The sequence below is a fragment of the Mycothermus thermophilus genome (assembly GCF_041956435.1).
Source record: "Mycothermus thermophilus strain CBS 625.91 unplaced genomic scaffold VTJ04scaffold_1, whole genome shotgun sequence".
Taxonomy (NCBI): domain Eukaryota; kingdom Fungi; phylum Ascomycota; class Sordariomycetes; order Sordariales; family Chaetomiaceae; genus Mycothermus; species Mycothermus thermophilus.
Genome location: NW_027191427.1, coordinates 1,001,281 through 1,024,295, shown reverse-complemented (window position 1 = coordinate 1,024,295; position 23,015 = coordinate 1,001,281). Strand labels below are relative to the sequence as shown.

The 23,015-nt window shown below is 57.0% G+C and overlaps 10 protein-coding genes across 10 annotated transcripts; 5 read left to right on the top strand and 5 right to left on the bottom strand.

Moving 5' to 3' along the window:
* Positions 1 to 2,097: 2,097 nt before the first annotated feature.
* VTJ04DRAFT_358 (uncharacterized protein) lies at positions 2,098 to 3,114 on the bottom strand (the record flags this gene model as incomplete). Its single annotated transcript, XM_069361495.1, has 3 exons — positions 2,098 to 2,513; positions 2,604 to 3,060; positions 3,112 to 3,114. The coding sequence occupies 3 exons, from the start codon at positions 3,112 to 3,114 to the stop codon at positions 2,098 to 2,100; spliced, it is 876 nt and encodes a 291-aa protein (XP_069222968.1).
* Positions 3,115 to 3,499: 385 nt separating this feature from the next.
* Positions 3,500 to 4,151, top strand: VTJ04DRAFT_357 (uncharacterized protein; the record flags this gene model as incomplete). The annotated part of the gene is made up of 2 exons (XM_069361484.1): positions 3,500 to 3,865; positions 4,062 to 4,151. 2 exons carry the CDS (start codon positions 3,500 to 3,502, stop codon positions 4,149 to 4,151), a joined length of 456 nt encoding a protein of 151 aa, XP_069222967.1.
* Positions 4,152 to 4,474: 323 nt separating this feature from the next.
* VTJ04DRAFT_356 (uncharacterized protein) lies at positions 4,475 to 6,971 on the top strand (the record flags this gene model as incomplete). Its single annotated transcript, XM_069361473.1, has 3 exons — positions 4,475 to 5,146; positions 5,219 to 6,487; positions 6,555 to 6,971. The coding sequence occupies 3 exons, from the start codon at positions 4,475 to 4,477 to the stop codon at positions 6,969 to 6,971; spliced, it is 2,358 nt and encodes a 785-aa protein (XP_069222966.1).
* A 1,336-nt stretch (positions 6,972 to 8,307) lies between these two features.
* On the bottom strand, positions 8,308 to 8,942 carry VTJ04DRAFT_355 (uncharacterized protein; the record flags this gene model as incomplete). The annotated part of the gene is made up of 3 exons (XM_069361462.1): positions 8,308 to 8,500; positions 8,609 to 8,757; positions 8,850 to 8,942. 3 exons carry the CDS (start codon positions 8,940 to 8,942, stop codon positions 8,308 to 8,310), a joined length of 435 nt encoding a protein of 144 aa, XP_069222965.1.
* A 2,511-nt stretch (positions 8,943 to 11,453) lies between these two features.
* On the bottom strand, positions 11,454 to 12,110 carry VTJ04DRAFT_354 (uncharacterized protein; the record flags this gene model as incomplete). The annotated part of the gene is made up of 1 exon (XM_069361451.1): positions 11,454 to 12,110. One exon carries the CDS (start codon positions 12,108 to 12,110, stop codon positions 11,454 to 11,456), a length of 657 nt encoding a protein of 218 aa, XP_069222964.1.
* A 1,648-nt stretch (positions 12,111 to 13,758) lies between these two features.
* On the top strand, positions 13,759 to 16,134 carry VTJ04DRAFT_353 (uncharacterized protein; the record flags this gene model as incomplete). The annotated part of the gene is made up of 1 exon (XM_069361440.1): positions 13,759 to 16,134. One exon carries the CDS (start codon positions 13,759 to 13,761, stop codon positions 16,132 to 16,134), a length of 2,376 nt encoding a protein of 791 aa, XP_069222963.1.
* A 942-nt stretch (positions 16,135 to 17,076) lies between these two features.
* VTJ04DRAFT_352 (uncharacterized protein) lies at positions 17,077 to 18,076 on the bottom strand (the record flags this gene model as incomplete). The annotated part of the gene is made up of 2 exons (XM_069361429.1): positions 17,077 to 17,276; positions 17,362 to 18,076. The coding sequence occupies 2 exons, from the start codon at positions 18,074 to 18,076 to the stop codon at positions 17,077 to 17,079; spliced, it is 915 nt and encodes a 304-aa protein (XP_069222962.1).
* Positions 18,077 to 19,368: 1,292 nt separating this feature from the next.
* On the top strand, positions 19,369 to 21,570 carry VTJ04DRAFT_351 (uncharacterized protein; the record flags this gene model as incomplete). Its single annotated transcript, XM_069361418.1, has 2 exons — positions 19,369 to 20,134; positions 20,192 to 21,570. The coding sequence occupies 2 exons, from the start codon at positions 19,369 to 19,371 to the stop codon at positions 21,568 to 21,570; spliced, it is 2,145 nt and encodes a 714-aa protein (XP_069222961.1).
* Positions 21,571 to 21,666: 96 nt separating this feature from the next.
* On the bottom strand, positions 21,667 to 21,894 carry VTJ04DRAFT_350 (uncharacterized protein; the record flags this gene model as incomplete). The annotated part of the gene is made up of 1 exon (XM_069361407.1): positions 21,667 to 21,894. The coding sequence occupies one exon, from the start codon at positions 21,892 to 21,894 to the stop codon at positions 21,667 to 21,669; it is 228 nt and encodes a 75-aa protein (XP_069222960.1).
* A 611-nt stretch (positions 21,895 to 22,505) lies between these two features.
* On the top strand, positions 22,506 to 22,835 carry VTJ04DRAFT_349 (uncharacterized protein; the record flags this gene model as incomplete). Its single annotated transcript, XM_069361395.1, has 1 exon — positions 22,506 to 22,835. One exon carries the CDS (start codon positions 22,506 to 22,508, stop codon positions 22,833 to 22,835), a length of 330 nt encoding a protein of 109 aa, XP_069222959.1.
* Positions 22,836 to 23,015: the final 180 nt, after the last annotated feature.

Sequence of the window (23,015 nt, the reverse complement as noted above, 5' to 3'; positions counted from 1 at the left end):
ACCGCGCTGACTTCCACTTCGCTGACTGCCCTTGACTGCCCAGAGGGGTGCCGACGGCCTCCCGTCACAGTGTCAGCCAGCACGGGAGGACTGGGGCGACTGGACGACCGGGTTGAGGCGTCGGGGTGCCTAATCAGTGTGACTCGTCTGCAGAGATCAGAGTGCAGAGTGCGGAATCCTGCGTTATCCCTGAGGCCGCATAACCTGGGCCGGCTTGACCTTGGGAGGGAGGATGTGGGAGGAGGGTTTGGGGCGCAGGTGGTCCCAGAGCCAGGCTATCCCAGGCTTTGTGTTGGAGGCGACTGTGGCTGGATTCTCTTTTTTGCTGGTTAGGAAATCCAGAAAATCAAGAAAATCCAAACCAGAGGATTAGAGGTGGGAGGAGAGAAGTGAACAAAAACAAGAGACCCGGGCTGGTCCAAGGGGTTCCTGTGTGGCGGGTAGCAAGAAAAAAAAGTTGGGGAACCGGGTCGGGGGGTATCTGAGGATGGAAGGCGACCTAGGAATGCGGAATGGATCCCGGATGGGCCTGAGGCCAAGGGCTAGGTGTGTCGGTCGGAGGATGGATGGAAGAGAGCAGCAATGGATTGTGATGTGTGTCAAGCAGGACACAAAACACAACAAGTTGCAATCTGGCTCATGTCCCAAGGTCAAAAGAAGTCCAAGAGCCTTGAAGTCCAACTCGGTGGACGTGCTTTGTGTCTATCTGGGCTTGGTTGTGGCCGGCCGGCTTGCTCAGCTCAGCCGGCCATGCAAACCAGGAGGGCGGGATACTGCGTAAGGCAAAGCCAGGCAAAGCCAACTACCGTCAGGCTAGGGCCCAGTCGAGCTATCCGTAGGGCCGGATCCTCCTCTTCCCCTAGTTGGCATTTGCAAAAGATTTGTCGAGCTGTGGCCAGGACTGCGACTCTATTACGACGTTGCTCTGGAAAATTGGAAAAGGCGACAATCCATTCGTCAGAATGCCAACACCAAGCCAGCACCAAAGAGTCGAGTGGCCAGAGATTTGTTCCAGGTTGAGGAGTTCGGCGGTGACCCCTTGGCTCAAGTCAACACAAGTCAGGATCAAGCGAAAGTCCCCGCCCGTTCCCACGAGGCCAACCTCCAGACCCCCAAGCCTGGGGGTCAAACGTGAAAAAGCAAGAACACTCCCGGACTGGGACCTGGAACTTGGAAGCCGCGCGACGCGGCTTCCGACTGCAGCCTGAAGCCCGGGCCGGGCCTCAAAGGTTTGTTACGGTTACGTGCCGTAACGCAGCGTAATCGGTCGTTGGTCAGCAGTGTCCCGGAGGCTGGGAAACTCCGATTCTGGAAGGTTCGGTGGGCCAGCCGGTTGCCCCAAGTCGCTGTGACGACGGTTGACAAGCGGGAAGGCGGCGGGAGGGTACCTTCCGCTGAGACGGGCCGGACGGCAGGCTATCAAGGGACAAAATTGACGAAACAAATCATACACTAGAATTCAAAAGACCTCGACTCATCAACCCGCAGCAAGCGGCGATGACATGATGCAACCAAAAACAATCTGGGAACCGCCTCACATCAACTTCCAACCTCCCCGGTCCCATCACACACACATCATGTCAAACCGTCCACCAACCCAAACCCGGGTCGGGTTCCCCGCAGCAACGGCAAGCCACTGACTGGTCAACAGCCGCCGAGCCCCGGCACTTGGAGCTCGCCATCAACAACTAGATTCGCCAATCTTGCAGGCCGGTCAAGCACCGCGGCCATCCACCATGGTTGTCAACCAGCCACCCCCAATGTTGTCATGATAATGATAGGTCCAAACACCAAGCGTCAAACCGTCCGGGTTACATTCTGCGCCAAATATTCCAACGTTCCAGCTCTGCTCATATCTAATCCGTGCGTCATGAATTCATGATTGACTGTCAAAGGAAATACCCGTCCGATCCAGTTTGCCTTGCCCATCGATAAACCAGCCTCCCTTGATCGCATCCAAACCTCTGGTTGGTGGTGCCTTTAGCGTATCCGTTCCCTGTGCATCGTCACGTCTGCTACACGCCCCATTACGTACCCATCCATCAACCCAGCAGCAATAGTGTGTAGACTGGCCCCCCAAGCAAATGACGAACTCAATCACGCCTCGGCCCCCTCGGCAGCCTGCGTCCCCGCATTCGCGCCGGTAATGGTATTCACAAACTCCTGGTACCTAAACACCTCGCCCCTCTTGCCGGTGCTTCCCCCGATGCCCGAACCCTTGGTAAACGCCCGCCTACCCGTGAACCCGGCAATCACCTTCTCGACGTCCAGCGCCGTCAGCTTGGGCTGGCCGGGCTCGGGCGCCGTGTGCAGCAGCGCGTCGCGCAGCTCGGCCACGTCGATCTGCCCGCTGTCGTCGTCGTCAAAAGCGGAAAAGGCCGAGAGGAGCTCGGCGCTGGGGGAGAGTTCGGCCAGCGAGGTGGCGATGGAGTTGAGGAACATGGCCATGGTGATGGTGGCGGGGCCGGAAGGGGGGAAGAAAGCGGCGAGATCGTGGGGGTTGGAGGGGAGGCCTGGTGGTGGGGTAAGATGTAGTAGTTAGCATAGATGTTCCGCATCATGAACTGTCCGTATCCATGCATGTATGTATGTGTTCCACGTACCCAGTTGATTCAGCATGTCGACCACATCCTCCCTATTCACCATCCCATCGCTGTCGCGGTCCAGGATCTGGAACGCCTCGCGCATCGTGCGCACCTGCGACGGCAGGAGTTTGGAGAGCGCATTTCCGTGTGCGACGGAGCCTGTTGCGGCCGGGGCCGGGGCCGGGGGCGTTGGCATTGGACGCGGTGTTGTCCGGAGCGGGAAGGTGTGCACCGGCGGCGGCGGGGATGAGGAGGCGACGGACTCGGGAACGTCTTCGACCGTGACGCGCCCGCGCGGGGTCGAGAATCCATGGGCTGGAGGCACCGGGCTGCCCCCGTGTCTTGCTGTCGGCGGGCTTTTTATCGGAGAGCTCGAGGGGGTGGTTTGGCGCAGTGAGGCTTGTGAGGCGGGGGAGTGTGGCCGGACGAAGGGCGACGCTCGTAGCGGGGTGGGTTTGTAGAGTGGTGGCATCGACTTGGACGGGTTAGTCTGTGGAGGGCGGTCTGGATTCTGATGTTTTCTTACCATGGTGATGGTGAGGTTGTGGAGAACTCAGGATGAGATATCCAAGTAGAGCTGAGGTGTTGAAGTTGGGCTGTGTTGGGTTTGTTGTCGAACGGAATGGAAATCGTCAACAACAGGCACTCTCGAAACCACAGTCTTGGAAGAAGGACGGTCGCAGATTGAAGCACTCCGAAGATATGTGGGCAGGCTGTTGTCGAATCCAAAAGCGTTGTCGATCTCGGTGTTTCCCGTCGCTGCTGAGCCAGAGCATGTGGATGGCGCTGGATTTGGCAAGCATGTAAACAAGCCCACCGGGCAACAAGCCGGGATGCAGCCACACCTGCGGCCGTGAGCCACCGATTGGCGGGATGTATTGTGGCTTGACCAGTTTCGGCGTGGGGCCGGGCCCATGCATGTTCCAGTTTCGTCGGTCCCAAAAGAGCGGGACCCGGTCCCCTCACAGCGGGCTGAAGCTCAAACATGGGCAAACCCCACAACCAGCAGCCAGCAGCTGATTCCGCTGGCGGGGAGCACTGGCAAGGGGAAACTCACTGCCGCCAATCTCCAGAAAGGAACCCCCCCAGACCAGCACCCCAGGGGCCACTCGACCTCCCAGGCCGGCATCTGGGAGCAAGGGTACGGCCAACTCCATCCCATCATCACCAGTGATCGAGGAGAACACACGTTGGATTGGATTGGCGCGTTCCCGTCCTTAGGGGTTCTTGTGTGCAAAAGTGCAGAGCGGTACTCGGAGCCCAGCAGCCGCCCATCTAAGGTATCAAGCCCCTGAACACCTACATCCAGTCAGTCTCCCGTCTCCCGGCCCGCGTCACGGTCGAATGCATAAGGCAGTGGAAACATTTGGCGATCTGGCGACCCGGGAGTTACATCCGCCGCCTCCACCCTCCACCTCATCGAAGGGCTCGCTGCTTGTATCTAGTCTGTTTGCTGTGAATTGACTCTCCAGCCAGATACAGTGCTTGACGCAGTGCTCCGTACCTCGACAAGCCGTGACCCAACCAACTGACCGACTGCCCGCTTCGAAGTCGTCCGTCTCTTGAACCACCAGATTCTCTCAGCTACACACCGAACGTCCGTATATATGGCTGCCCCGCCACCCAAAACACATAGGACTCGAGATAGTTGCCAGTTCGATACCTAGGCATTGTCTCTCTGAGACGCACCAACACCCCTCCGGCCGGTCTCGCGAACACCACGAATAACTACCACATGTTCTCCGTCTAGCCCCTGAGCCAGCTACTACAGAAACCACAACCGTCGGCCATTGGCATGACATGACATAGCATACACCCTCTGGCGCGTTTCCTTCTCCCCATACCACACCTTTGCGATCTGAACCGTCTCCCCCAGGCCACCTCCCAACATGGACCGGGTCTCGGACCCGAGCTCCAAGGGCAAAACGCCCTCGACGAGGACTGGCGTCTCGTCCCACCATAGTTCCCTGTCGGCCGGCACCCATCCTCGTTACGACCATTCCGCCCACGCCTCCTCCGTGGCCCGCCCTCGCCGAAAATTGCGCTCCCAGTACCCGCGAGGCAGCACCGAGAACCATGTCGAATATATACTCGTGGCCTCGTTCGATATTGACCGCGGCCCTGTCATGGAACACCAATATCCTGTCGCCATTACGAGTGACGAACACATGTTGGCCGAGCTGATGCTGCCCGATCAGGTGCACGTTCGGAACCAGGACTGGACCATATTCTTCCTTCACAAGGACACCAGTCAAGAGGAAGATGAAGCGGCGCGGCGGGCCAAGGAGGAGAGACGCGCGCGCCGGAACCGGCGACGGGATCGTGCCAAGGGCATCATTCATGAGTCGGACGACGAGGATGACGAGAATGGCGACATCGACGACGATGACGATGACTGGGACGACGACTCGACAGACTCCGAGTCCGAGCTCGCTCAGGGCCCGCCTTTAATATATGTCCTCAGTCTTGTCAATAATAAGCCGGACAAGACGGTAAAACGCGGTGCCGTGGTCAAGGCCATGGCGATCTGCACGAGACATCCATTTTTACATATCTACAAGGTGATTCCAATCCCCTACGCCCATGAGGGTTGGCCGTGTTCACAACCCATGCTAACTATGTTCTTCCTTCAGCCCCTGCTACTCCTCGCCTTGGAAGAGTACTTCAAGGCACCCGTCCCTGAGACGCTTGCCATGCTGTACAACGCTGTCAATGAGATGGATCTGTCGCTCATGCCCAAGCTCAACCACCTCGAGAGGACCCTGCTCCAGGCGAGCGAGAACAAAGACCTCTTCGTTGAAAAGTTCGAGCAAATGATCGAGGCACGGATCGCAGAGACTGCCGGCAACGACATGCTCCAGCCTCTCGACGCCAGCGGCGGACCCCCCAAGAGGCCGAGCATCTTCCGCTCCGGTTCCAAAGCACATATCGAAGGCCACGCCGCCTACGTCGTGCCGCGCGACACCCACGAGTTTGAGAGCAAGGTCATCTACAAGGGCATCCCTATCCCCATCAAGGTGCCCGTAGCCGTCATGCCCGAAATCGTCGGCGACTTCTCCCTGATCAAACTCATCCAGCACTTTTCCGACTCGCACTCCAAATCCCCGCAAACCTTCCCCCTTCACGCCCACCTCACTACCAACGGGCCGAACACCCACCCCATCATTGTGCTCGTCAACGCCCTACTCACGCAAAAACGCATTGTCTTCCTCGGCCACAACATGGCAGCCAGCGAGGTGGTCGAAGCCGTCTTGGCTGCGTGCGCCCTCGCCTCGGGCGGCATCCTCCGCGGCTTCACCCGTTACGCATTCCCCTACACCGACCTCACCAAGGTCGACGACCTGCTCAAGGTCCCCGGCTTCATCGCCGGCGTGACCAACCCGCGCTTCGACGAGAAGCCAGAATGGTGGGACCTGCTGTGCGACCTGCGCACGGGCAAGATGCGCATCAGCAGCAAGATCGAACCGGCGCCCATCACCGAGGGTCTGGTGTATTTCCAGCAGCAAAACCCGGCCTACGCCAACCTCGTCAACATCTCCTCGGGCGGCTCCGGCGGGTCCGGGTCCTCGTCCTCGTCCGCGACCAACGACCTGACGGGCGACGCGGCCTTCATGGCGGATATCCTGAGGGCCATCGCCTCCCGCGCTGGCGAGCGCGTGATCCGCGCCAAGTGGCGCGCGTGGGTGCTCAAGTTTACCCGCATCGCTGCGGCGTTCGAGGAGAGCGTGTACGGGCACAGCGCGCTCTACAGCGGGCCAGACGTGGTCGATCCGAGCCTCGGCGGGGCGGCGGGTCACGGATATGTTTGGGCCGACGAGGCGGCCAAGGCGAGGGAGTTGGCCGGGAACGTGACGAGGATTGAAGGGTGGAGGAATACGAGGAGTTATTATAGCTTTATTCAGGTATGTGTCTTTGTTGTCTGTCTCTTACCCATCCACTATGAACCAATATTGACCCTGTGATCCCCAGGACGTCGACCGCCAACGCGCCCTGCGCCCGCTCAAAAACCTCGACCTCGCCCACCTGCACGACCGCCTGCGCACCCAGCGCCTGACCCCGCAGCAAAGCAAGGAAATCTACGAGGCCCTCGCGCGGCACGTCCGCTCCTACGACGACATCAACCTGCTCCTCTCGGTGGCGCCCGAGTCGCAGGCGGGGCTGTTTTATGTGGCGTTAGGCCTGTTCCACAAGGATAAAGAGGTGCGCTACTGCACGGCCGACCTGCTCGAGCGCATCGCGGAACACGAGGCCGGGCAGCATTGGTGGAGGTCCCTCAGCAGGTTTGAGAAGTTGGCGTATGTGCGGATTAAGAGGGAGGCGGAGCAGGAGGAGGCGGCGAGGAAGGAGAGGGAGGAGGCTGGGGGGTTTGGAGGTGGGGAGGGTTAAGTCGATAGATAGGTGGGTAGGTAGGCGGGATAGAAAAGGAGTTGATCAGAGGGCTGGTTGGTTGATCGATTAGTTGGGTACCGTATAAAGTCCCTGGAGAGTGGTTCGGTTTGTATTGCGAAATACTTGAGTTTCTTGTTGGTCGGTGGGATTTGCAAGTTACTTCGGCACGGTTGAAGGCCGCGTCTTTGATGATGAAGGGGTAACGGAGACGCATTGCCTATCGTATATGTCCGGGGTTTCGAAGACGTGTTTATTTAGTTGTCCAGGCAGGGAGGCATATACGAAGAGCATGAGGAGTTTTTAGCCTGAGTTCGGGCAGTTATTATGACACGTACACAGTCAATCCCACGGTGTGGGAGGCCGAAGAACCTGAACAGCCAACGCCTCCTCTAGATATTCAGGTACCTGAGTGATGTGATGGATTTGCCTCGTCATCCGGGTGATGGCTGATGGAAAATGAAGAGCTGATGGAAACGCCATAGCGGGCTCGATCTTGATACTGACCCTATTCCTCCACCTTGTTCTCAGAAATGTTTACCCGGGCTAGTCTCAGTCATCGACGATGTCTATGTGTCCACCTTCAAGCGCCCATCATATATGCCTGTGTCATCAATCTTGGAACCCGCTTTATTATCGTCTCATCATTGGTTATATGGGTTTTAGGAGAGATCTCGGAAACGGTGTTACCGGGCTTTCTGAGACATCGACGATTCTACACCCGACTGCTGCCTAATACATGCTGGTTGTCAGATTTACTTGACCTGAACGAGAGATTTGGAGTAGTGATGTGAAGAAAGATGTGGTCGTAGTGGTGGTGGTGGTGCCAAAGGGGCAGTATTGCTTAGAATCAAAGTCGACGCATTTGGGAAAGCAAAATGACTGACCACCGTCCCTTGACATGAGGGGCGATGACAGCAAGCTAGAATGGGCACTTGCATCTTCAATTTCCGAGCAGATCACTCATCCAGTCTCTGGGTTGGCGCTCTTCTCAAATTTAAAGAGTCGTCGGTGTTAATGGACGCTTAGAGCAATGACGCGGGTGCTGAAGTTGTATCAACCCGGACTCTTCCACGGCATGGCTCCTTGGTTTCCAGAACACCGAAGCATAACTCGGCAAGACATGTCAAACATCATAATTAGTCACTCAACCAATGTAGAAATCAACGCCGTTTTGAAATTTGCAATCCCGAACTAACTGACCGATCCCATGAACTCCGAACTCCGTTGTTGACCCTTTCCCCATCAACCATCAAAAGCATCCCATCCATTTCTAAAGCCATGATCAACCCCTTTCACGAAACCGACCGCCCAAGCGGTACCCCGCCATCATCATTCAAAGACGGGCGGGACGGGAAGGACGGAGAGGGGGGGTGACAGGAATAGCATCCTTCTCATCGGTAAAGTGGTGGCACTCATACGACTCGGCCGCCCAGCGGAAGCCAGTAGGAGTCAGGTCCGTGGCATACGGCGTGGCGCGATTGACGGGGAGCATGCAGTTTGCGTCGCAGGGGAGGCCGCACTTGACGCTGTAGATTGTGGGTATTTCGTTAGTTTTGATGTTCTGCCCTTTTGAGTTCCAGTGCCCTCCGCAACTGGAGGCAGAGGGCTGGAGAGGAAACCTGGCAATCACTTACCGACGAAGAATGCAGCGGTACTCGTTCTGGATGGGAACGAAAGTGGCCAGGTTGTGGAAGAGCTTCGGCGGCAGGTCGTAGCACTTCTTGCGGTCCCGGGGCCCGAACTCCCAGTAGCCGCCGTACTCGGGCTCCGCGGTGCGCCAGAGCTGGATCGAGGTAGAACATGTCAGCCATGAATCGGTGCCGTAGGGCAAAGCTGTTTTGGTCGGTCGTGGTTGGAAGTAGGATTAGGACGTACCTCGTAGTCGTCCTTGGCGGAGACAACCGACGCCGTGGTCAGGAAGACGGCGAGGATGGCCAGGACGGCCTTGGTGAAGGTGGTGAACATCATGGTTGCGATGATGTGAAAAGTGTTGTGTTGTGAGGTGAGATGATGTGAGGTGAGTGTGAGTGAAAGTTACTTGGAGTTGGTTGTAGAGTTTGAGAGGTCAGAACTCTTGAAGATGTGGTTGTTGGAAGAAGGAAGGGATAAGCTTGAGAATGAGGAAGAGAAAGGCCCCTCTTATACCCAGACTTTGAGAGCAAGGTCCACGAATCTGAACCTAAACCTAAACTCCCACATGGGTTTGCTTGCTGCCTGGATAACAACAAAGAAACCAACTCACTGCCAGAAAATATGAACTGTTCAGGAAGGTACAGCTAAAGGAGGGCCCAAGAACCTTGGGCTTCATATCTTCATTCCTCCAATCTTCAAGTACCTTGGAGGTAACAGTTAGTGTTGGTTCATACCACAGCAGAGATTGTTCAGAACTGAAGGATAACTTTGCAGTGAAATCGTCCAGCAAGTCGTGTTTAAAGGCAACGGTGACCTGGCCGTGTTTAATCTCTGACATCTGGCTGTGCCAATTTGTAGTCCTGTTGCTTGTAAAGGCTACAGTGAGGTACATCAAGATGTGTCTAAAACATGTAATACACAAGTGTATGGGCCTCTCGAAGACGTCCTGCATACACTGATTATTGCAGGCATGGTGCTGTCTATGCAACTCTGTATGGTAGACTGCCATGTCATGGCATGTGTGGCGTTATTGAACGATGTCAATGTTGTAGTTTATACTGGGCACGTCATAGCGTGTAGTGACTGGCTGGCAAAGGGAATCTGTTAGATTCTAACATCAATGTTGACATATTATATGATGAGAGTGCGCTGTGATCGTTATTCCAACTGGTATGGATTGAGTACTTGCCGAACAAAACGAAGAACAAACCCACGAAGACAAACAAGAAGACAACACCCAAACCACCGACCTCGCGACCGACACCACTAACATCTACACAACAGTTAACAACCATAGAGAGCGCGAACCACTGCAGCTACTTGAACTCTCTGCTTCTCTATCTCTCGTCCTCAATTTCCCATCTCATCCCCTCTTTTTGGAATGGGTCGACCTCCACCCTTGAACGACACTCTACGACCACAGAAGTCTAGTCGAAGCGGCACCAACTTTATCCAAGACATCCTGTAACATCTCCTTGAGCAGAGACTCGGTTTTATGTCTAGATGCCATCCGGAACGTCGTCGTTGAAGTTCAGATGACGTCGAGGGAAGCCCGAATCCTTGTTGACAACTTGCCTATCTAGGAAGGTGGGCCCAAAGACCCCCTGTAAATCGTCTTGGCAACGGTTGCCGTCAACATCCCTTGTTGTCATTTTTTCTTCCTCGTGGGCATTGTTGGTGTTGTTGGTTGTTCAACATGTCATGGAAATCTACTACTATTATCAAGCAAGAAAACCATCTTCTTCTGTACCTTTTCGACATTCCAATCCCCGACGCCCAGAAAAACAGACCTCAGCAAATGTGAAGCTCTTCATCATATTCTCCCCAATACGGATCATCATCAGTCTCGTCCCCAACACCAACAACATGACAACTCCCTACCAACGTAACCTGGCCCGTCATCTTGGAGCTGTCCAGACGAAACACCAGTGGAGACCTGCAATTTTCGACCTTGTACACGAGGTCTCCGGGTAGGACAATACCCGGGCCAGCACCTATATGACCGCTCTCCGTCTCGAACACCGTCTTTGCTCCATCACACCAATTCATGAGGTGGGAGACGATGTCTATCTGAAGCGATTCCGTGTCGTTCTGGGCCAGGTCGGGGGTTGTCCAGCCCAAGAGCTCCCCTACATCTACGTTGGGAAAGAGAAGATGGCGGTACACGTCGGGGAATGATCCCTCGATGTCCAGGCCTAGGATTTCTCCCGCAAGAAGCCGTCTTCTCTTGGTGCTCATGAATCTGGCCTTTTTCTTCTTCAGTGCATCGAGTATTGCCGCTGACAGCGTGGCGAAAAAGGCAAAGCTGAGTATATGCAGTTGCTTCCCCGACGTTGGGTTCGCATCAGCCTCGTCAAGCTGGGAGATGAGATCGTGCAGCGCCAACCGCGCGAGAGCTTGTAGCGGAGGAATTCCAGCCGCGGGGTACCCCAGGGTTTTTCGTGACTTGAGAAATGACATTGCGAGTTGTATGAAGGTATCCATGTTTTGCAACACCTTGTTGGTTGCAACGGTTGAGATACGACGAGCACGTGCAATCAGGACGTTTTGTTGGGTGATGTTGATCTTGAAGGGGGTGTTGGTTCCGGTCCCTCCATTTGTCTTTGCCTGAGTCCAGTCGACAGTGTGATGGCCTTTGTAGTTGTACAGATCCGGTACCCACGACGGCAGGCCAAAATCCTTTTTCAGGTCGCTGCCAGGGATGACATAATCTCTGGTTGCAGGTGAGCGTGCTGCAATCTGGACGCCAAATGGTTCAATGCCGGCGTACATCAAGAGATCGAGGTTTCCTCTCTCGTATGATGCGCGTAACATCCAATCGATATATACTTCCTTGACGGGGCGTTTTTAATCGGCAATGATCGGCCCGTTAGTGAAGCTTCCATTGGAGGCCGTCTGTGGGATAAGGTTGAAGAGCCCGTAAACGATATCATGGGGATCCGTGCAGAGATGCTGGCTTGCGATCTGGAGGACAAACATCCACCCAGGTTGGACCTGTCCACGAAGTGCCATCAGATCATTATAGACAGTAAGCTCATCCAACAGCCGGCAGTGTATGATGGCGGAACGGATAACTTCGGCTGCGAATATGAGATCGTTCTCGAGTCGGGTACGAATCAGCTGTCCCGCGTCACCTGGGCCAAAGAGGATTGGCATGAACTCTGTCATCATGTTGAAATCCGCCTCACTGACCATAACATGGCCACACATATATACGTGTGACGATGGGGACGCAAGCACAACCTCCTGGACGATCCAGATGCGGCGCCAGTAGTCGTTATTGAACACTTGTAGTACCAGGCCCATCAACCTCTCGTTTTTCCAGATATTTTCGGTGGACCGGATGTATTCGACCAGCGAATTCAGCATTGACGGAGACACGGTGGTCGCCGTGTCCATCTCTGTTGTCTGCGTCGACGGATTGTTGGTTTGATCGGCTAATGCTGACTCCCTGTGCTGCTTCCATGCTTGCGCAAGCTCGCGAATCGCCTTCAGGGCAATCATTCGATATAAGTTATGGCCTAGCCAGGATATAACGGCGGCCGCGTTGCTGTACAGATCGCCCATCATCTGCACTTGACTGCTTCTCTCCGCATCGTCGCCCTGGTTGATACACACGGCGTCAATCCAAAGGGGCAGACCCAGTACGTGAGAGGCCACATCTGGGTCCCACACAGGGCCCGGGATTGAGTGGACGCGTTGCCCTCTGATTCTGGTCCAGAGCTGCCGGAGAGGCCCGGGTCCGCGATGTGGTTTGTTTTCCCTTTCACGTTCCGCGTTCGGATCGTCCACTTCGGGGGGCTTTTCCGATTGTATCCCGATCCAGTGTTCCCAGAAATACAGGAGACAGAGGTATAGGTTGGCCCGTACTTCGAACGGTTGACCATTGAGGATGATTTGATACTTTGGGCCGTTTGGATTACCCCAAACATATGAAAGGGCGGCGTATGCAGGTTTGTCCAGTAGGGAGACGGTGACGAGCTCGGCTCGGATTGGGTCCTTTGGAGCTTTGTTACTACGACGACGAAAGAGGCGGCGGTCGTCGGTCTTGGAAGTTGTTGTGGTTCCCGAGTGGGCGCTTGAAGGCGGGAGAAGCCATAGAATCCTAATCTCCTTGCGGGATGTAGATAATGGCCTGTAAATAGGTCGGGATGTAGAAGATTGGTCCACCCGGTTCGAGGCCATATCTAATCCTTTCGTTCGTCCTTAGGTTCGTAATGTAAAGGCGGTGATGGTCCTCAGTGACCGGCACTGACGAGATCCAGGGATCCGCGGGTTGTCAAAATTCAATTCGCGTTTGTTGCTGCTTCTGAAAGTGATTCCAAGATCCTCGATGCCTGCCTGTGGCTCGGGTGCCACACACAAGAGCTGAAGGTCTGCTCAAGTAAGTGAACTCAGACAGGTACCGACCTGAAATGGCCAGGGTGGAAGGTGGTTTACTCTCCGGAGAGGTGAGGCCATGACAGTAGCTGATCAGGAGACCTGGTGTTTTTGTGGTGCAAAGAGCTCCTTTTTCAGTGTTCAGCCGCAGCCTTGTGAGCCCAAGCTGAATTACCTCACTAGGGACCTTAGTGGCCGAAAGTGTGAAATATTGCTTGTTAACGCAAGCCACAACATCAAACTGGTCTGTCCCTCTCCCTGGGCAGTGACGAAACAGACATCCAAGGGTAGTGGTTTCCAATCGAATGTTTCAAAACTCTGCTTGGCTTAACGGTGATTTTTGAACCTCGCTCCGGTAAGTTCTTTCCTCCTCCCATCTTCAAGAAACCTTGCTCTGGACTGGGTAAACATTCCTTGACAGATCCAAGGTACGTTTTCCAGTTGCCTCTTGCCTGTCGGCAAACTGACGGACATCCACGTCCTTCAGCCATCTCTTCACTTTTTTGTTGGTTACCCCCTGTCGCCTTCGAGGTGCAGCAGACCACCCAGCATGCCTCGCGTCCACCTACAGCGCATTGACCAATCACAACTCGCCGCTCGATAAGCGATGACTTGCATTGCGGGGGAGGGGTAATTGACTTTTTTTGGCTGATATACATGATTTTTTTTCTCTTGCGAGGGGCACCATGTTTACCGCGGCCATCACTGCGCCGGGCAGACGTCGGCCCCCTCTCACTCTCACGCCCGAGTCCGAGCCCGATTGACAGCGACCATGGCGTCGTCCCTTCGCATCCTGCTGATTGGCAACGGCGGCCGCGAGCACGCCCTCGCCTGGAAGCTCGCTCAGTCTCCCTTGGTTGAGCGCATCATCGCCGTCCCCGGAAACGGAGGCACCGCTGGTCTTCCCAAGGTCACCAACGACACCTCGGTCGCTGCCAACGACTACCCCGGCCTTGTCCGCCTCGCCCGGCAGAATGGCGTCAACCTCGTCGTGCCCGGCCCCGAGGCGCCCCTCGTCGACGGCGTTGAGGGCTTCTTCCGCGACGCCGGCATCCCTGTCTTCGGTCCCTCCAAGGATGCTGCCCGCATGGAGGGCAGCAAGACCTTCTCTAAGGACTTCATGAAGCGCCACAACATCCCCACCGCCGCCTACGAGAACTTCTCTGACTACGAGAAGGCCCGCCAGTACCTCGAGTCCATCTCGCACAACGTGGTCATCAAGGCGACCGGCCTGGCCGCCGGCAAGGGCGTGATAATCCCGCAGTCCAAGGAGGAAGCTCTGCAGGGTCTGCGCGAGATCATGCTCGACAAGGCATTTGGCTCGGCCGGCGACGAGGTCGTCATTGAGGAGTTCCTCGAGGGTGACGAGTTGAGCATCCTCTCTTTCTGCGACGGCACCACCATCAAGTCGCTCCCTCCGGCCCAGGACCACAAGCGCATCGGCGAGGGCGACACGGGCCTCAACACGGGCGGCATGGGCTGCTACGCCCCGACCAAGCTCGGCACTCCCGAGCTCATCGCCCGCATCGAGCGCGAGATCCTGCAGCCCACCATCGACGGCATGCGCAAGGAGGGCTTCCCCTTCCGCGGCTGCCTGTTCACCGGCCTGATGATCACCCCCGACGGCAGCCCCAAGGTCCTGGAGTACAACGTCCGCTTCGGCGACCCAGAAACTCAAACTGTCCTCCCGCTGCTCGAGTCCGACCTGGCCAAGATCATGTATGCCTGCGCCGGGCCTGTCCCCTTCCTTGATGGCGTTCCGGTGAAGGTCTCCAACAAGTTTAGCACTACTGTTGTAATCGCTGCTCCCGGCTACCCGGAGTCCTATCCCAAGAACATCCCCATGCAAGTCTCCTCCCCTCCGGAGGGCATCAATATCTTCCACGCGGGCACCAAGCTCTCCAGCGACGGTACCCTCCTTACCTCGGGTGGGCGCGTCATCGCTGCCACCGCTACGGGCGACTCCCTCCGTGCGGCCGTCGACAAGGCCTACGAGGGCGTCAAGCTCATCAACTTTGAGGGCATGTACTTCCGCCGCGACATTGCGCACCGCGCCTTTCGCAACACGGCCCCCGCCGATAACAAACTCACCTACGCTCAAGCCGGCGTGAACATCGATGCCGGCAACGCGCTGGTGCAGCGCATCAAAGCGGCGGTCGCCTCCACGGCGCGGCCCGGCGCGGACGCCGAGATCGGCGGTTTCGGCGGCGAACTCGACCTTTCGGCCGCCGGCTTCCCCAACGCGCCCATCATCGTCGGCGCCATCGACGGCGTCGGCACCAAACTCCTTATCGCCCAGGCCCTCAACAAGCACGACACGGTCGGCATCGACCTCGTCGCCATGAACGTCAACGACCTGATCGTCCAGGGCGCCGAGCCGGTCCTGTTCCTCGACTACTTCGGCTGCTCCAAGCTCGACGTGGCCACCGCGGCCTCCTTCGTCGAGGGCGTCGCCGACGGCTGCAAACAGGCCGGCTGCGCCCTCGTCGGCGGCGAAACCGCCGAGATGCCCGACCTCTACCAGGGCGACGACTACGACGCCGCCGGCGCCGCCATCGGCGTCATGCTCCCGTCCCAGCGCCTCCCGCGCAAGCAAGCCATGCAGCCGGGTGACCTGCTCCTCGGCCTGGCCAGCTCGGGCGTGCACTCCAACGGCTTTTCCCTCGTCCGCAAAATCGTCGGCGCCCGCGGGCTGACATACGCTTCCCCCTGCCCGTGGGACCCGAGCGCCCCATCCGTCGGCCACGCCCTCCTGACCCCGACCAAGATCTACGTCCGTTCGCTGCTCGCCGCGCTCAAGTCCCCTGCCGGTACTGCGGTGAAGGGCATGGCGCACATCACGGGCGGCGGGCTCGTCGAGAACATCCCGCGCATGCTGCCCGACCATCTCGCGGCCGAGGTGGACTGCGGCAGCTGGGAGGTGCCCGCCGTGTTCAAGTGGCTCGCGGAGCGCGTCGAGGCCAAGGAGATGGCGCGCGCGTTCAATAACGGGCTCGGCATGGTGCTGGCGGTGGATAAGGACGGCGCCGAGGAGGTTAAGAAGGTGTTGGAGGCGCAGGGGGAGAAGGTCTGGGTTGTGGGTAGGTTGGTGGAGAGGCAGGGGAAGGAGGAAGGGGTGGTGCTGAAGGGGTTGGAGGGGTGGTATTGACCTGATGCATGGGTTGGTTGATAGAGTGGTTGATTCCTCTGGTGGGTGGGTATCTGAGTTGTTTTTTGTTTTCTAGAGGACTAGTATAAAAAGGATATGAATAAGACAAAAAACGATTGGACATATCACGCTTGCAAAAACTGATGATGAACATGTGTCAATGTGGTGGATGGTGTGATTTGATTCTAGGGTAAACGCTCCTCTGCCTCCGTGCCACGGCCATCGACCAACCCCATGGAAAGACAGGACGGTCGACGACAGCAGGTGGTTCCAGGTTTGCGCGTGTGAGCTGGTCGCAGCTCAGGTCTAAGTCCGTACAGGTATCTTCCCTCTTTCTTTCCAGGTTCCATTCCTCAGTCTCTGGCCGGTTCCCCAAAACCCGCACCAACTAACCGACATGTGATAGTGAATGTATGTAATCAATACCGTCTATAACGCCCATCCGTGACCATAAAGTGTTTGTCTCTCCCTCCCTCCCTCCCTCTCTCTCTCTCTCTTTCTCTCTCTTCTATGTCACTCATGCAGACTCCTCGGCAGTGAGACTGATGGGTTTCGCGCAAATAAATATCTATGCCATCTTGTATGTTTAATGGGTATCATCTTCATCATTGTGATCTTCATCACAACCCCCTCGTCACCTTGCTTGTAATGCAACCTCTTAGCGCCTTGGTGTAATTTTCTCCGTCTCTTCTTCCGTTGGACGTCGTCCCATTTCTCTCTATGTCAACGAGACCGAAAAAAAGAAGACAGTATCGGCTGAGGTCCCGGCCGACACAAAAGCCTCGTGGTAGTCTAGCTCCTCGCTGATCTGCTCGTCTCGTCGGGGGAAAACGATGTGTATTTGTCCAACCCCGAGTCGGGGTGGAGTGTGGAGGTTGTCTACCCCTGATATCGATTTTCTTGTCTTTGTCTTTCTTGAACAACGTCCGGCCCCGTCTTTCGTCAAGCAGCCACCTTGACTTGCGCACCCGTGGTCCTGGCGACGCCGTTAACGTCGCTGGCCTGGGGCTTGTTCGCGACGGGCTTGCCGCGTGCTTTCTCGGTCAGGGTGATGAGTTCCTTGAGCATCAGCTCGCGGGTGGTCCTGGTCAGGTCGTCGACGTCGGCGGCGGTGAGGCCGGTGGTGGGGATGGGGTCGAGGACTGGAAGAGTTAAGAAGTGTAAGTAAGTGAGGCTGAAAAGGGAAAGTGGAAAAAATTGGGAGTAAAACGTAAAACATATACATACCCTTGCACGGAACCCGGCCCGACTTGAAAACCATCCCCTTGATCCAAAAGACGTGGCTGTAGTTGGCGACAACGACGGGGACGATGGGGACCTGGGCCTGCACGGCGAGATGGAAAGCGCCCTTCTTGAAGGGCAGCAGGGTCGGCTCCTTGGTGTAGCTGCGGGTGCCCTCGGGGAAGATGTAGACGCTCTGGCGGCGGGAGCGCATAGTTTCCGCGGCGCCGCTCATGGCCTGGCGGGCGTCCTTGGAGTTGGAGCGGTTGAGGAAGACGGTGCCGCTCAGCGCCATGAACCAGCCGAGGAAGGGCACGCGGCGGAGCGAGGCCTTGGCCGTGACGCTGCAGAACTTGGGGAACATGCAGCCGAGCATGAGCACGTCGAGCTCCGTCTGGTGGTTGCCGACGAACACGGCCGGGCGGACGCTGTCGAGGTAGCCGTGCGGGTCTTCGACTTCAAAGGTCACGCCCGTGGTCCAGAGCATCAAGTACTTGTAGGAGCGTGCGACGGCCCATTGGGCGAGCCCGCTCAGGCCGAAGGGGCGCAGGGCGAGGGCGACGAAGACGCCATAGAGTGAGCTGATGAGGGCGGTGATGTAGGCGGCCAGGGCGCGGGCCACGAAGGCCGCCTTGGGGATGATGAAGGACAGCATGTAGAAGAAGACGATCAGGGCTGAGTATCCGGTGAGAAACCAGCCAATGTAAGAGAGAAAGGCCATGGTTGTTGGGAGCGGTGTTTGGAGTTGCAAGAGACCCGGGTCGAGTCTTGCCGCGGCGGCTTCCTTCCCTTTAACACCAAGCGGCTGCTGCTGGATAAGGCGAGGCGAGACGGTCGTGTGAATGGCGGAGGAGGAGAGTAAGGTGAGATGGTCAATCAGTCGACTCTGGCGGGGGCTCGGAGGAAGGTCGGCGGAGCCAGAGAAGCAAAGCAGCCGCCCGAGTCGGGACCTAACAGGCAGAGAGAGCCAACCTGGAACGAGAGAAGTGTGGTCGTAGCTCTAATTTATATGGATACTCGAGCCTTGGAAGGATCACGCGCAACGAGAGACCGCGGTGAGGGCGTACAAGAGTGTAATGCTTATTAGTATACCTGACCTAATCAGACTGGCTCTCGGCGAAGGTCACCGGCTCAGGTGGCTCAGGTGGGAAGGAAGGCTACGGAAAACGCACGTGGTTCTCTTCTCCAACAGAATTGAAAAATTGGGGAAGAAGAATTTTGGACGGGCCACCTCCGAGCCGGGCTTCCATGCAACATGCAACCCCTCTGCCGCTTGAAAATGCGTGTCTCACAGCGTGGGGATGCTGGGACTGGCCCACTTCGGGGTCGTCCGAGGCTCAGGCAGTTGAGTCTTTGGGGAAATGGTTGAGGATTTCCCTTGGAGGGAATCATCTCCAGGAAGCCACCGAGTTCAACACCGGGCCGGAGGACATGTACATACGGAGTACATATGCATGCTCCCGCAGCTTTCCCATCTCTGTTGCTGCTCCTGGTTCGTCGAGGCCGGGGTTGTCGGACAGTGCAATGGACACTGTATAGCACTGGGTAGGATCCAGTTCCCGGCATGTGCTGCCAAGCCCGATAGCTGAGAGCAGTCTTGGCATCCGTTGGGCTTTTGGCTCCGTCTGAACCGCTCTGCTTGGCTTGGCTTGGCTCTGATTGACGCGGCAGCCGTAGAGACAATCGACAGCTGATCTGCTCTGCATCTGCTTGCATCCAGTTGCTTGCATCAGTTCCAGATCCTCCATTCCGCTGCCATATATCTGCTGTTGGATTCATTTATTTCCGGCCTTGAGGATTGACTGATGGCTGACATGGCCAATTGCTTCTAAATTTCTTCGTCTCCAAGTCCGTCATACCCGCCGCATCATCCGCATCATGCTGCTCTCGTAAGCATCCGTGCCTGTCGACCTCGCAATCGACATTCTTCCCCTCCCCCCAACGCAGGCAGTTATTTTTCACCCTGATTCGGAATTGGTCGCATCGCCTCGCTCTCCGTCAACGTCTTTGACCATGGCGGCCGTCCGTCGTGGGCAGCAGCCCCTTTCCGTACAGCTCCCCCAAGCCGGAGCACCGTCCGGCCTTCTTCCCGACCTTCCTCCCATCTCCGCCCTCTTCCTCATCGACTTTGATGTCAAGGCCGGCTACACCATTAAATGGAAGCGTGCCGCTCCCGGCCTCGAGCTCGAGGGCACTGTCGAATACAAGAGCCTGCCTTCCGGCCTCCACACCGTGTCCGAGGATCTCATCTACTTTGTCCACGATGCTGCCCACGCCGGCCTCAGCGCCTTTGTCAACATCCCCACCGACGAAGAGGAGACGCGCCATGCCCGCATGATTGCCGTGGGCGTCCTGGTGCCCCTGAGCTTCGGCCGTCTCGGGAGGGCCTGGCGCCATGCCGAGCGTCTGAAAGAGATCGCATCCACTCTTGCCACCGACCGAGATCAGACACACTTGCTGGACAAGTATTGGGATGAACACGGCGTCTCTGAAACTACCGCCCCGCAACCGCTCAAGGACCTCGAGTCTCCCTTGCTCAGTGCTCGGCCTATCCGTCCTGCCCTTGGTCGTCGAGGACACACGAGGAATCGCTCCGCCTCGGACGGGGCCGCCTTGGTGCCACCAGGACATCGCCTCTCGCCATATCACCCGGCTTGGAGTTTGACGTCACTGCTCGACACCTTTGGTCCCTTGATCTTCCCAATACACCGTGCTGCCTTGCTGAGGAAACGTATTTTGATATCCTGCCATGCTCCGGTTCGCGAGGCTTGCAACTTTGGTAGGAACCCTGGTGACGTTGGATATTCAGAGCCCATTCTAACCCATTCGCTCATAGTGTATGATATCTCTGTCTTGTCTAATATACCCCTTTCCGTTTGCGACATCATTGATCCCTCCGCTCCCGTTCAGCGCCTGAAACCGCTCTTTTGCATTGGCATCCACGACATATCGTCCCTCCAGGAGTACCAATCTCCTGCGAAACCCGCCGGCGACGACCACACAGCACGAGACGATGCCGGCGCTGGATGGGTAGCTTGCACCACAGACAGCATCCTCGCCATGAAAGACGGGCTTTGGGACATGCTCATCACCCTGCCCCCGCCCTACGCCGCCAACGCCAAAGAACGCGTTTGGCCAACAGTCGAATGCCCAAAGGGGGTTCCTGTGAAGGCCACGCAACGTGACTTGCGTCGCTTCCGAACCCTGGTCCAGGGCCTCGCCCGCTTCGCTCCGGCTGCGAGCAACGAGCCACAACCGCCCTCCGACGTGCGCAGTCCCGGCACCGAGGCCAGCGAATCCCCAGCCCCATCCGCCACGGGAGCAGGCATCCGCCTCTCCAAGCCCTCCGGATCCCGTCCAGGCACCGCCGCGAGCCACGCCCCTTCACTGCTTGCCTCGACAGCAGCGACCCTCGACACGGACAAAATTGTCGAACCCACCACCTGGGCCGCACTTGCGTACAACGGGTTCATGTGGTGGGCGTCCGCGGGCGAGAAACGCCTTAACGACGAGCTGGAGGAGCAATCCCGCGACGCAGCGCTGCTGGCCGATCTTTTCAGCCCCGCCATGGAATCGCCGAGAGACCCCACCGCAAGGAAGCCCAGTTTTGCCGAGAGTGCCGCTGCCCCAGGAGGGAGCTCGAGTCTGGTGAACTCGCTTGCGTCGTTGCGCGCGATGGCTGCTTCTTCTGCGCAAGCGGGAGGTGGGGGAGGAGATAACGGAGCCGTGAGGGATGGGGATAATGATGATGGTGGTGCTGAGCAGGAGGCCAGCGATAACGACAGCGAAGCCCAAGCCCGCATTGAACTAGCCGTCGTCGCCTACTTCCACCGCCTCACCACCGCCTTCATGACGGTCCTCGCGGACATTGTCGACTCGTCCGACGACGACGACCTCCTCGGCTTAGACCTGGATGAGGCCCGTCGCGAAAGCGACGAAGAACGGACCAGGCTGTTATCCTCCGGGTCTGGCGCCGGTTCGGCAGGAGGAGACGCGGACACGGTCACAGGGGAGGCGGCAGCTGCAGGGGAGTCAACGACTGGTGAAGGACTGTCGTGGATCAGAGTGGATAGCGATGCGTTGGCGGCGATGGGGCTGGATGTTTGGAGCCAGGCGGACGCGGAGTTTGTCAAGCAGATTGCGGCGAGGTATTTTGCGCGCAGGGCGCACGTGGAGACGAAGGGGGTTGAGGTGTGTGGTGTGAGGGTGTGCTAGGGGCGGATTCTTGCTTGTTGGACGGGGAGATGTTCATGGTGACGATGGATGGGGAGGGGAGGATGGGGGGATGAGGTGGCTTCTTGGGTTTAGTGGTTACGAGGGGCAGGTATTTGCTTTGGTTTGTGGGTTGTTGGTGCTTCTCTCTGGGATGAACGTTGGGGACTTGTTTATGGGTCTAGATATAATATGCTTGCTTGGCGTGGGCGTTGAGGGATTGGACGTGAATGGCGTGTTGGTACGGAGGATTAATTTTGGTTCGCGTCCTTTCGGCTTTTGGTAATGTGAAAACGGGAGCGTCTTGTACCACAAATACTTATCCATGTGCGTGGGCAGTAGTTGCCAAATGGCTCCTGGGAAGCTGTTGTGTGGTGTTGCGGCGGGAGCGCTTGGAAGTTCTAAGCCAGGCTCTATCCCTAACCCTGAATTGACTAAGTTCCCGAACATTGTTTTTCACCCAAGCCCTCAACTGCTCGCAACTACTTATTCTCACAACAATGCTTGACCACCTCATGAGCCGTCATCTAATTCTCACCGAAGTTGGTGGTTTTTGATGTAATTCGACCGTACAACCCATCTCTTCTTCTCAAGAGCCTTGATCCCAGTCATTAATTAATCCATTGGGTCACTGTCCCAGTCCTCGCTCATGGCAGAAAACACAGACAAGCCCGTCGATTAATACTCCAACCTCAACTCTTCGCCTCTCAGGATTTACTTCATGGTCGACATGCCATATCCGACTCACATCATCCATTGACCACCACGACCTACCCATCGCTGATCTCATCCAAGCTATCAACACCCACAACGCCAACAACCCTCCCCGGTTCAACCCAGCCCATCCAAATGCATATTAATGCTTAAGGCCGCCTGCGTCTAACTACTAATACCCTCCACCCTTAACACAACCAAACAACGAACGAACGTCAACGACAATGTCATCATCATCAACAACAACAGCAGCAGCAGCAGCAGCACAATCACAACCCCCACCAGCTGGAGCAGTTCCAATCACCTCCACCCTCCTCGCCGAAACCGCCACCTCCCTCGCCACGGCGCACCACCTCCTCGCCCGCTTCCATCACCGCAACCGCAACCAACACCGCGGGGGGCGGTGGTGGGCCAAGGCGGACATGCTGCGCCGCGGGGTGGGCAAGATGCTGGAGGACGTCGAGGCGTGGGGGGGAGCGGGAGAGGGAGAGGGAGAGGAATTTGGCGCGGTTTGGGGGGATGATGACGACCAAGAAGAAAAAGAAGAAGATTGAGGAGATGAAGGGTGGTGGTGATGGGGTTGCTGGTGGTGGTGATGGTGACGGGATCCCCGTGATGGTGGGAATGAGGGCGGGGTATTTACGGTGGAAGTTGGGGCCGGGCGCGTTTTTTGTGAGTTTCTTTTCTTTCTTTCTTTCTTTCTTTCTTTCTTTCTTTCTTTCTCTCTCTCTCTC